General features: G+C 38.2%; 2 protein-coding genes across 2 annotated transcripts in view; one reads left to right on the top strand and one right to left on the bottom strand.

Moving 5' to 3' along the window:
* Positions 1 to 1280: 1280 nt before the first annotated feature.
* LOC128540954 (protein FAM76B-like) lies at positions 1281 to 4327 on the bottom strand. Its single transcript, XM_053510979.1, has 4 exons — positions 4218 to 4327; positions 1735 to 1817; positions 1504 to 1615; positions 1281 to 1376 (listed from the first exon to the last, which is right to left on the bottom strand). The coding sequence occupies exons 1-4, from the start codon at positions 4233 to 4235 to the stop codon at positions 1281 to 1283; spliced, it is 309 nt and encodes a 102-aa protein (XP_053366954.1). The 5' UTR covers positions 4236 to 4327.
* Positions 4328 to 6334: 2007 nt separating this feature from the next.
* The window catches only part of vta1 (vesicle (multivesicular body) trafficking 1), a 29330-nt gene continuing 24362 nt past the window's right edge, over positions 6335 to 11302 (top strand). Inside the window, exons 1-2 of the mRNA XM_053477679.1 lie at positions 6335 to 6507; positions 9961 to 10055. Coding sequence (XP_053333654.1) covers positions 6417 to 6507; positions 9961 to 10055 — 186 coding nt within the window. The 5' untranslated portion in view covers positions 6335 to 6416. The remainder of the gene's footprint in view (positions 6508 to 9960; positions 10056 to 11302) is intronic.

The following is an 11302-nucleotide window of genomic DNA, read 5'->3' as shown; positions in this document are numbered from 1 at the left end:
AATGTACTAAGCTGAGTATATTTTTCGTTTGCAGCCGCAGGAAGAGTAAAACAACACATGAATACGATGAAACGGCGAGAGGGTGCTCGCTGCAGAGCCAAAATGGGAGGAGCTGGAGCTCCAGCTCCCCCTCGCCAAATCTAGTGGGCGGGGCTTGAGACGCTATCAAGCGCTACCAAGTGGATGTTAATGTCAGTGCAAGTTCAGCCATAATGGAAGTAAATGCTTATCTTTCTCTAATATTTGTCATGATTATGATTTATTATTTTCAGCATGGCCAGTCCCATTTTTGTGACTAACGGCATTACCTAAATACATTACTTTTAATAATGCTTTATTGCCCACAAATATTGTAGTTTTACGCAAATACTTGATAAGAACATTACTCACACTATATATGTGTGTGTTTCTAATACCTTTTTAAACGTTGTATTTATGTAAGCTTGTCTTATTTACTACCTATAAGGATGAATAGTTTCCTCACTTTTTAAGTCGTTTTGGATAAAACCATTTGCTAACTATCTGTGCACTCCTCTTTAACTTATCAACTATTCTAAAGCATCTGATTAATAATGTAATAAATAATAATAATAAATAATGAAGTTTATTTAAATTGAATTTGGGTATAATTTTAGACAGACTCCACCTTCATGTGATAGGCTACACATTATGCTATTTTTTCTATGTTTTATTATTATTATTTTAAGTGGAAATAAGTGACCAGTCCAGTAGCCTAAAACCATGCAACTTCATTTAATGGTCACATACTCCACTGTCCTACAAGCTTTTTGCTGGATTTATTTGTTTCTGTTAACCTAAAACAGGAAAATGTGCATCTTAACACAAAATAAATCTTAAATTTAGATAAAATGTCATAATAAGAAGTCATAAAATTATAAATATATTTCAAGAACACAACACTTCTTTTCACACAAGATTTTAATGGTATAACAATATATTAAAATAAATAAATATATTTTAAGAACACAACACTAATTTTTCACACAAAATATTAAAGAAATTTTACAAAACAAAAATCTATATTTACATTACAGTACCCCACTAGTACATTCACAAGTGAGGGTTGTGTAAACAAGAAACACGGATGTCTCTTTTGTCTCGTATTTCCTGCTAGAAAATGTCCATGTCCTCTACTCTCTGAAAAGTAAAAAGAAAGGGAGCCCAAACTTCTTCTTCATCCCTTTCACCTTCATAAAACATGGTGTTTGGGAACAAGTCTCGCATTGTGATAGCCAGCAATGCATCTTACTCCTTCATCTTCAGGATCTTTGGCAGTTCAATCTTCCCAGCAAATTGGTGTTGTTCTCCTCCACCCACTTACAGGCCAGCAAAATGTTTTTCATCGCCGCTGAGTCCTGTGTGCAATATAAGGATTCCAATAATAATGTAATTAGTGAAGTTCTGCTTATAAACACCTAAATAAAACAGAAAAGGTAAATGCATAAATGATTAAAGCAATACATAAACATTGTGTCTACATACATATATTCCTGTGGTTGGGGTGATCTCCATGCTATCTGACTTAGCTGGAGTGACTTCCATCATGTCATCTGGATTTGGTAGTTGTTCCTGGGTGACTAGTTGTTGGACTTGACTGTGGCAAGTGACAAACATTAGGCATGGTTTTAGGCATGCATTGTTTATATATTGTCTGCACACTGGAAATCCACAGTATGAATGTTTAAATCAAAAGTATGATTATCAGTACCATACCTTGTCAGATGGAGCTGGGGATGGAGGTGCTGATGCTGGGGATGGTGCTGCTGATGCTGGAGATGGTGGTGGTGCTGCTGATGCTAGGAATGGTGGTTGTCCAGATGCAAAATTTTTACACATTTCAAAAGTACAATTGTTTCATTTACATGTTTAATACAATGCACTGCCTATGCTGAGGTTTTGTGGTGAAACACCTTGCTCCAGAGCACAAAAACATTAAGATCCTTTTTAATATATTTTTTACCACACTGCCACCAAACACCAAGGCCAGTGTAGGTGAAGGTTTTGTTCTGTCCAAGCAGAACACATGAAATTCTACCAAATAAAGCCCTGATTTAAAAACTATTGGCTGAACATGCAACTACTCAGCTGGAATAAATGCCTGACAGACTCTACACCAGCCCTTGCAGGCTGATACATAAAGAGTATTTATATACAGTGGTGTGAAAAACTATTTGTTCGTTCATTTGTTCATTTAATATGTTCTTCTGTTGTGAAACTTTTGGGAATTTTGAATTTCACATACTTACGTTTTTTAATTTTTTTTAAATAGATTTTCTGTATTACATAACTTAATTTCAATCATTATAAATATTAATAACATGTACAGTGGTGTGAAAAACTATTTGCCCCCTTCCTGATTTCTTATTCTTTTGCATGTTTGTCACACAAAATGTCTCTGATCATCAAACACATTTAACTATTAGTCAAAGATAATATAATTGAACAAAAAATGCAGTTTTTAAATGATGGTTTTTATTATTTAGGGAGAAAAAAAATCCAAACCTACATGGCCCTGTGTAAAAAAGTGATTGCCCCCCTTGTTAAAAAATAACTTAACTGTGGTTTATCACACCTGAGTTCAATTTCTGTAGTCACCCCCAGGCCTGATTACTGCCACACCTGTTTCAATCAAGAAATCACTTAAATAGGAGCTACCTGACACAGAGAAGTTGACCAAAAGCACCTCAAAAGCTAGACATCATGCCAAGATCCAAAGAAATTCAGGAACAAATGAGAACAAAAGTAATTGAGATCTATCAGTCTGGTAAAGGTTATAAAGCCATTTCTAAAGCTTTGGGACTCCAGCGAACCACAGTGAGAGCCATTATCCACAAATGGCAAAAACATGGAACAGTGGTGAACCTTCCCAGGAGTGGCCGGCCGACCAAAATTACCCCAAGAGCGCAGAGACAACTCATCCGAGAGGCCACAAAAGACCCAGGACAACATCTAAAGAACTGCAGGCCTCACTTGCCTCAATTAAGGTCAGTGTTCATGACTCCACCATAAGAAAGAGACTGGGCAAAAACGGCCTGCATGGCAGATTTCCAAGGCGCAAACCACTTAAGCAAAAAGAACATTAAGGCTCGTCTCAATTTTGCTAAAAAACATCTCAATGATTGCCAAGACTTTTGGGAAAATACCTTGTGGACCGACGAGACAAAAGTTGAACTTTTTGGAAGGTGCGTGTCCCGTTACATCTGGCGTAAAAGTAACACAGCATTTCAGAAAAAGAACATCATACCAACAGTAAAATATGGTGGTGGTAGTGTGATGGTCTGGGGTTGTTTTGCTGCTTCAGGACCTGGAAGGCTTGCTGTGATAGATGGAACCATGAATTCTACTGTCTACCAAAAAATCCTGAAGGAGAATGTCCGGCCATCTGTTCGTCAACTCAAGCTGAAGCGATCTTGGGTGCTGCAGCAGGACAATGACCCAAAACACACCAGCAAATCCACCTCTGAATGGCTGAAGAAAAACAAAATGAAGACTTTGGAGTGGCCTAGTCAAAGTCCTGACCTGAATCCTATTGAGATGTTGTGGCATGACCTTAAAAAGGGGATTCATGCTAGAAAACCCTAAAATAAAGCTGAATTACAACAATTCTGCAAAGATGAGTGGGCCAAAATTCCTCCAGAGCGCTGTAAAAGACTTGTTGCAAGTAATCGCAAAGGCTTGATTGCATTTATCTATCTAAGGGTGGCCTAACCAGTTATTAGGTTCAGGGGGCAATTACTTTTTCACACAGGGCCATGTAGGTTTGGATTTTTTTTCTCCCTAAATAATAAAAACCATCATTTAAAAACTGCATTTTGTGTTTACTTGTGTTATCTTTGACTAATAGTTAAATGTGTTTGATGATCAGAAACATTTTGTGTGACAAACATGCAAAAGAATAAGAAATCAGGAAGGGGGCAAATAGTTTTTCACACCACTGTACATGTTATTAATATTTATAATGATTAAAATTAAGTAATGTAATACAGAAAATCTATTAAAAAAAAATTAAAAAACGTAAGTATGTGAAATTCAAAATTCCCAAAAGTTTCACAACAGAAGAACATATTAAATGAACAATATATTTAAGATGAAAATGCTAGGAAGAAATGACAATGCAAAAACTTAAAGGTTCAACAAGCATGATGTGTTTTTTACACGCACAGTACTACAATTAAAATTATTCACAACACACATACCTTCTTCTTGAACTGCATTTCGCATGTGATTAGCTACATGACTCCAGAGCTCATGCAAATGGTTATACAGTAGGTACAGTGGTATTTTTGGCAGCACACTGTGCATCTCTGGATAGGAAGCAGGGGATCCTGTCCTCGCAAAAGTATTGTCTGATGCATCTGTACAGGTTAATCTGAAATAAAAAAACAAACTATGATTATATATAAACACTACACATGCTAAAATGTAGCATGGGAGATGGGAGAATGCTAGCAAAAGTTACGCAAAAAAAAACTGATTACGTTTCTGTTCAAGGGTGTGAAAACATAGCAACCATAGTCATGTCAAGACAGCGATAAATGTAAGATATACATTTTAGATACATTTCAATGTAAAGTTTATCTTTAAAGTACAGTGTTCTTACCGTGTGATACAGGTACATCTAGTTCGAACGGACTCTAACTGTGCGACGATCTACCTGGCCCAATGATGTCTCAAGCCCCACCCACTAGATCTAGCGAGGGGGAGCTAGAGTTCCAGCTCCTCCCATTTGGCTCTGCAGCGAGCACCACTTGGAAACGGCTGGTAAGTTAACGTTAAGCTAGTTAGGAGCAGTGCAAACCACTGTTCATTTTTATGTATCAAACTTTTTCTTGTACTGTAGCTCTTCAGTAGCAGCCTCTAGTCCAGTTTGCTGCTAACAGTGAAGAGCCAGGCCCCGTAACGTTACCAAGCACCAGTCATGAGCCCAACACACTAGAATGGGCAGGTAGGATTGTCATTGAGTGAATATAAGAATTAGAATAATTAATATTAATATTAATAGCCTAAATATTATACCTGCTCAATGAAAAATGCCCTGAGATAATTAATGACATCAGATGATTCACTACAATAATCCATCTTAATCAGAAAGCTAAAAAGGGGAAATTTGTGGTGAGAAATATGACCATTTTTAAAATTCCATTTAGTGTCAGACGCAGAGCCAGGAACCAGTCGTATCATGCAAGAGACTGATGCTCTCAATGTGCAAAACACAGGTAAGCTGTTGTACCACAGTCTGTGTATAAGCAAACATGATGACATTAGTTAAAATATAACAACACTCTATGCTTAGTGACCTATTATGTTTTTATTAAAAGATAATAAATATAAAAAGCCTACAACTGAAAGGGGAATAAAAGTCATATGAAAGCCTGCATGCTTTATTTTAATTAAATTTAAAGATTCTTTTCACATGTGTTAAAGCTTACAAAATGCTTTTTATTGTAATTAAATACAGGTGCTCTCGAGTTTAGGGATACAGAAGGAAATGTGAAAGGAAGAGTAGAGTCTACTCAGGGACAGATAACAGAGGCAGCAACTCAGCAGCAAAACCCAGAACCACAGCCTAGGAACAAGGCAGATGAAGATGATTCTGTTGATAGTTTTGATTACTTTGCTTGACCTCAGTCACAGGATATAGATTATAGATAAAAAAATTTCTTATCATCCTCAACAAACCCCAAATGTTCATATACCAAAGGTTTTAAATTTTATACATATAGCTTAATAAATATTTGTATTTTTTTTTGATAGTTTGGATATTTATGCACATTAATTATTACAGAAAATATATTCTGATACTGTTAAACATTACATTTTGTTAGTTGTGAACTAAATTGGGCCGGTCTAAGGCTTGAAACTCCAGGGCTGAAAAGGAGTGCCACTCTGGCCCTGCACACTCCTAAACCTTGTGGAAATTCTTCCCAGAGCAGTTGAAGCTGTTATAGCTGCAAAAGGTGGGCCAACATCATATTAAGATGTAATTAATATTGAGAATTTGAAAGTTACTCAAGTTCATAGTGAAGGCAGGCAAGCAAATAACATTACATTTACATTTAGGCATTTGGCAGACGCTCTTAATCAGAGCGACTTACAAAAAGTTCTTTAAAGTTTACATCAGTGTATACATACTTACACTCGGTTAACTAGGTTAAAAACTTTACATTGCCAAAAGTATTCCCTCGCTTGCCTTCACATGCATACGAACTGTTTGGGAAGCTCTGTGCTTAATCAGATGATTCTATGCTGTACTGTGTATTCTCCGCGCCTACAGGGGGCGATGACGTCATAATTCCACACAGCGCACACTTCCTGAATCGTCAAAGGCGGAAGTTACTCCTTCTGTTTGTTGTTGCCTTGCCCTGTTGGATCATTACTAGACAATTTTTAGTAGTATGGCTGTTCCACCACAGTTAAAAGCCATTCAGCATCATTACAGAACCGCGATAGAGCATGATCAACGAGACCCGGTAATAGCGTATTACTGTAAGTGCAATGTTTACATCTTTTTATCTCTCATATACGAAATAGAACGCACGGAATCGCTTTAGGACTTGGTTCACTACCCGATTCTCCATACATACATGATTTATTAACCTGACACAGAGGCTCGGTACATAATGACTCGGTTCACTACCCGATTAAGTTCCTTATTTAATCAACATAATATACTACCCGATTTTAACTGTAAAGTTATTTAATAATTAGATTTCGGCTATTCTCAGCTAGCTTGGGTAAGAGTCTTGTTGGATTGACTTGTAAACATTTTGCCCAACGAAACCACTCGGTTCTTTTGATAGAGTGTATGTTCTGACATTGTGTGAGTATGTGTGTGTGTCCTGTCTGCCATTGTGTGTTCACTCGGCCTGTGCGCGGGTGTGTGTCATTAAATGTCATTGTGTGTCCTGTCTGTCATTGTGTGTCCTGTCTGTCATTGTGTGTCTGTGCTCGGGTGTGCGTCCTGTTTGTTTGTGTGTGTGTGTGTGTGTGCTCGGGTGTGTGTTCTGCCACACGAGGTCAGCACTGTTTATTGAGTGCCATCCTGTTAAAACTGCTGGAGTTTTCCTTCTGCCTTTAGACTGATCCATGGTCTGCACGATTCGAGTTGGATGTGAATATATAAGAAATACACACAACTAAGACAGTTCAAGAAATACAACTGGACTAATTAACATCACCAGTTCTCTTCAAGAGACTTGATATTACTGCCATGTCCTGAAGCAGTAGCGCACATTGTTTCCCTCCTGCTTCCCCGGACCTGGGCCAGCGCTGGAGCCGAGCCCAAGTCACATAATGAGCTTGTTGTAGTGAGACGAGTGGAGAGTAGGCTGGCATTCCTCACTGCAGATGTCAGTGAGAATACTTACAGTAATCGAGGCAACATGTCTGTCCCACATCAACCTTATGAGTATGACCGGAAAATCTTGTTGCATTGTTTTATCTCTAAAACCTTGTGCAACTCAAGTGAGTCATCTCTGATCATCATCCCAACATTGTCTGTCTTAAATAAATACATTTTTCAGTCTTTAAGGAGTAAAATGTTCAAATTTAGTGGTTCTGTTACAGGAAATAAATCAACTATCACATTTAACACCATGCCCTGTGGTGTTTTCTTACATTTCAATCATTCATTAATAAACACTGGACCTCTAGTGGTTCTTTCATGAACCTGCCTCTCATTCCTGTCCATCCACACAAATCAAAGAACCTAGAGAAGTTATTTAGTGGGGATCAATTTTTTTTTCAGTTTTTATAGATTTTAAAATGTTTGCATTTCTCTATAATCTTTTGAATTCAGTTTAATTTTATTTATATAGCGCTTTTAACAATGGTCATTGTCCCAAACAGCTTCACAAAATAAAAAGAAAATTTATGGAAGTGTCTATGAGTAATACAAAATGTCTTTATATAATAATGAGATTGTGTGATTGACGGTGGCAAGGAAAAACTCCCTGAAATGGCAATAGGAAGAAACATTGGGAGGAGCCAGACTCAACAGGGAACCCATCCTCATTTGGGTGATAACGGATGACAGAAATTATATAACCACATCATGTGTATTAGGCTGCTGGAAGTTCAGTATACCAAAAGTTGTCCAAGTTATCATAGAGTCCAGTTCAGCACAGGGATGAGTCAGCAGGTGCAGAGGACAGAGGGAGATCTGGATCACTGAAAGCTTAGGAGCAGCATGTGTAGATCCAAACCATCATGATCTTCGCAGGGTTGGCCTCTGCCTACTGGAGCTGGCACAATCTCCAGTTGCGTAGGATGTGTAGAGAAAGGAAGAACAGGTGTGAAAATATTACCGTAGATGCCGTTCAGGATATTAGTATCACTAGATAGGAGTGTGCATTTAGATATACTGGAGTATGAGGTTCTGTGATGAATTATGTGTATGCCAGATAATCTTACTGGTTTCTAACTGGGATTTCTAAAATTATGATGCTTCCAGAAACAAATCAGCACCAGGTGTTGTAATATCTTATTAGGTCTGCCTAAGTGATTCCCGTACCTATTAATTGCACATTTACCCTGACTTGTAATTCTTGGCCATTCTGCAGCTTGAAACCATGCGGAATGTTTTTTCTGCATGTTTTGCTTGCAGTAAAACTATCTATCCATACTGAATGTTTGCTTTTATTGAATTCCATTCTGTGCTGACAGGGACGGGGTGGACTGAAGGGGTGTTGGGGCATAGCTAAAAATAAAAAATAAAAAGACACCAGCTCATTTCCTCAGATGGAGGTGTGGGAGTAAACATGGTATTATTTGTACACTAACTGACTGATTTATTGATTGATTGATTGATTGATTGATTGATTGCCCCATATACACAGTCCTTCTAAATAAAACTTGTACACGACTGTCTCCTTGCATTAAGCAGGAAATAAGTGCATCATTTAAATATCAACATAAAGTGCAAAACGTATAAACTGCTTGGAAGCACTCAGATATTACAAGCTGTCTGGTTCAAGTAGTGTTTTATTTTTACAGGTGTGTAGAAAGAGTGTGTATTTTGGTGTATGCTTTACTCTAAACATTCTGGACTACTATACTGAGTTTATCTTGGGCCGCTCAAGTTGTGAAACAACCATAACTTTTAATGTCCTCTGGGAATGAATCCCTGGTGTGTGTTTTAATGGATGTTTGTGCACAAGCTAAAGAGTTTGTCTTCATTTTTTAAAATTTGTTCGTTTTCAAAAATTATCTTTATTCAATGAGCACTCGTTTTCAAAAATGTTTTCAGTGGTAGCTTAACAGCTTTTATCCAATGAGTCACTAATTTACCTTCGTTTGAGTCGATACAAAAAAATGGGGGAATTTTTTCATAAATTTTCACGTGCTAGCCGCGTGACGCCAGCCGACCGCATCTTTTCAAACTGCTTGCTCACGCACCAGAGGAAAAAGCGCTAGCCGCTCCTTCCGCATGAGCAAGCTCACAGACGCCCCTGATCGGCTGTAGAGCTGTCATTATTGTGGGAGCACTGAGTACATCTCATCCCTCCCCTCTGAGAAAGCTCGGGCAATCAGCTCTCTCTCTAGGCCTCCGGCTGTGAGAGGTAACAGCATCACCCGGGGATCGAACCAGCAATCTCCTGATGATAGGGCGAGCACTTTACCACTGCGCCACTCGGGGGCCCTGAGTTGATACTTTTATAAGAAGATGGGTATGCTTTATAAAACAATCTCTCTTTTTCTCTTAAAAATTTTGTGATGTCATTATGATTGTCATGAGTTGTGTGCAAACGCATGTTCAAAATTCTTTATTAATCTAGAAATTCCAGAAGGGCTGGTGCACAAAACGTTTTTAGTATGTTTGAAGACCACAGAGATTTTTACAATCATACATTAAGTTAATGTTTCTAATATTAATTATTATTCAGTGATTTCTTTAAGCAATGCTTAAGAAGATCATTTGGGACTCATTTTGTGTTTTAGGTCGTCTTTATGCCATGCAGACTGGGATGAAACTGGACAGTAAAACCCCAGAGTGCCGTAAGTTTCTTGTGAAGCTCATGGATCAGCTGGAAAAGGTAAGGGTCACGTGTGAGTGGATTGCATTAGTATATACAGTGGTGTAAAAAAGTGTTTGCCCCTTACTGATTTTTTTTCATGTATGTCACACAGTAGTTTGGTAACAAAAAATGATCGAGGCAAAATCTTCTGCCTCGAAGCTTATTTTAATTAATTTTAAAAGCTTGTGTTATGATTTTGCGCAATTATCTGTTTGAGGCAAACACTTTTTACAGAAGGCTGTGTAGTTTTGGATTTTGTTTCAAACCTTCATTAAAAACTGCATGATGTGTTTACCTGTGTTATCTTTGACTAATATTTATTATATATACACCGCGTTCCAAATTATTATGCAAATTAGATGTAAGTGTCATAAACATTAAATGTTTGGTTTTTAAATTAACCTCATGGATGGTGTTGTGTCTCAGAGCTCTTTGGATCACTGAAATGAATCTCTGACACCTGTGATAATTACTTTGGCAGATAAGCCCAATTAAAGGAAAAGTACTAAAAAGGTTGTCTCACATTACTAAGCAGGCCACAGAATTCAAGCAATATGGAAAAGAAAAAGGATCTCTCTGCTGCCGAAAAGGGTCAAATAGTGCAATGCCTTGGACACGGTATAAAAAAATTAGATATTTCACGAAAACTTAAGCGTCATCATCATACTGTGAAGACATTTGTGGCTGATTCAGAGCGCAGACGGGTTCGTGTAAATAAAGGCAGAATGAGGAAGGTTTCTGCCAGACAAATTCATAGGATTAAAAGAGCAGCTGCAGAAAAGACCATTACAAAGCAGCAAACAGGTATTTGAAGCTGCTGGTGCCTCTGGAGTCCCGCGAACCTTAAGGAGTGGGATCCCTCAGAGAATTCATGCAGTTGTGAATTAACCCACTATTCGGCCACCCTTAACCAATGCTCACAAGCAGAAACGGTTGCAGTAGGCCTAGACATACATGAAGACTAGTCTTGTTTCTGATGAGTGTCATGCAACCCTGGATGGTCCAGGTGGATGGAGTTGTGGATGGTTGGTGGTTGGCCACCATGTCCCAACATGGCTGCGATGTCAACAAAGAGGTGGTGGGGTCTTGTTTTGGGCCGGAATCATGGGGAGAGCTGGTAGGCCCTTTTAGGGTCCCTAAAGGTGTGAAAATGACCAATGTAAATGTGCCTTTTGTAGCATAAAATCTTCATGCATGACAATGTATCCATTGCTGCCATCTCATGCTGCAAAGAATACCTCTGTGTCATTGGCTGCAAAGAAGAT

The sequence above is a fragment of the Clarias gariepinus genome, chromosome 2 (genome assembly GCF_024256425.1).
Source record: "Clarias gariepinus isolate MV-2021 ecotype Netherlands chromosome 2, CGAR_prim_01v2, whole genome shotgun sequence".
Lineage (NCBI taxonomy): Eukaryota > Metazoa > Chordata > Actinopteri > Siluriformes > Clariidae > Clarias > Clarias gariepinus.
The sequence above is the reverse complement of the archived record's forward strand: the minus strand, read 5'-3'. Positions and strand labels throughout refer to the sequence as shown.

What these genes read in the sequence shown, in the direction of transcription:
- LOC128540954 (XM_053510979.1), bottom strand. An exon ending in CCCCAGCTCCATCTGACAAG is followed by an intron (nt 1,616 to 1,734) that starts GTATGGTACTGA and finishes CACTTGCCACAG; the next exon opens with TCAAGTCCAACAACTAGTCA. An exon ending in CCCCAACCACAGGAATATAT is followed by an intron (nt 1,377 to 1,503) that starts GTATGTAGACAC and finishes TATTGCACACAG; the next exon opens with GACTCAGCGGCGATGAAAAA.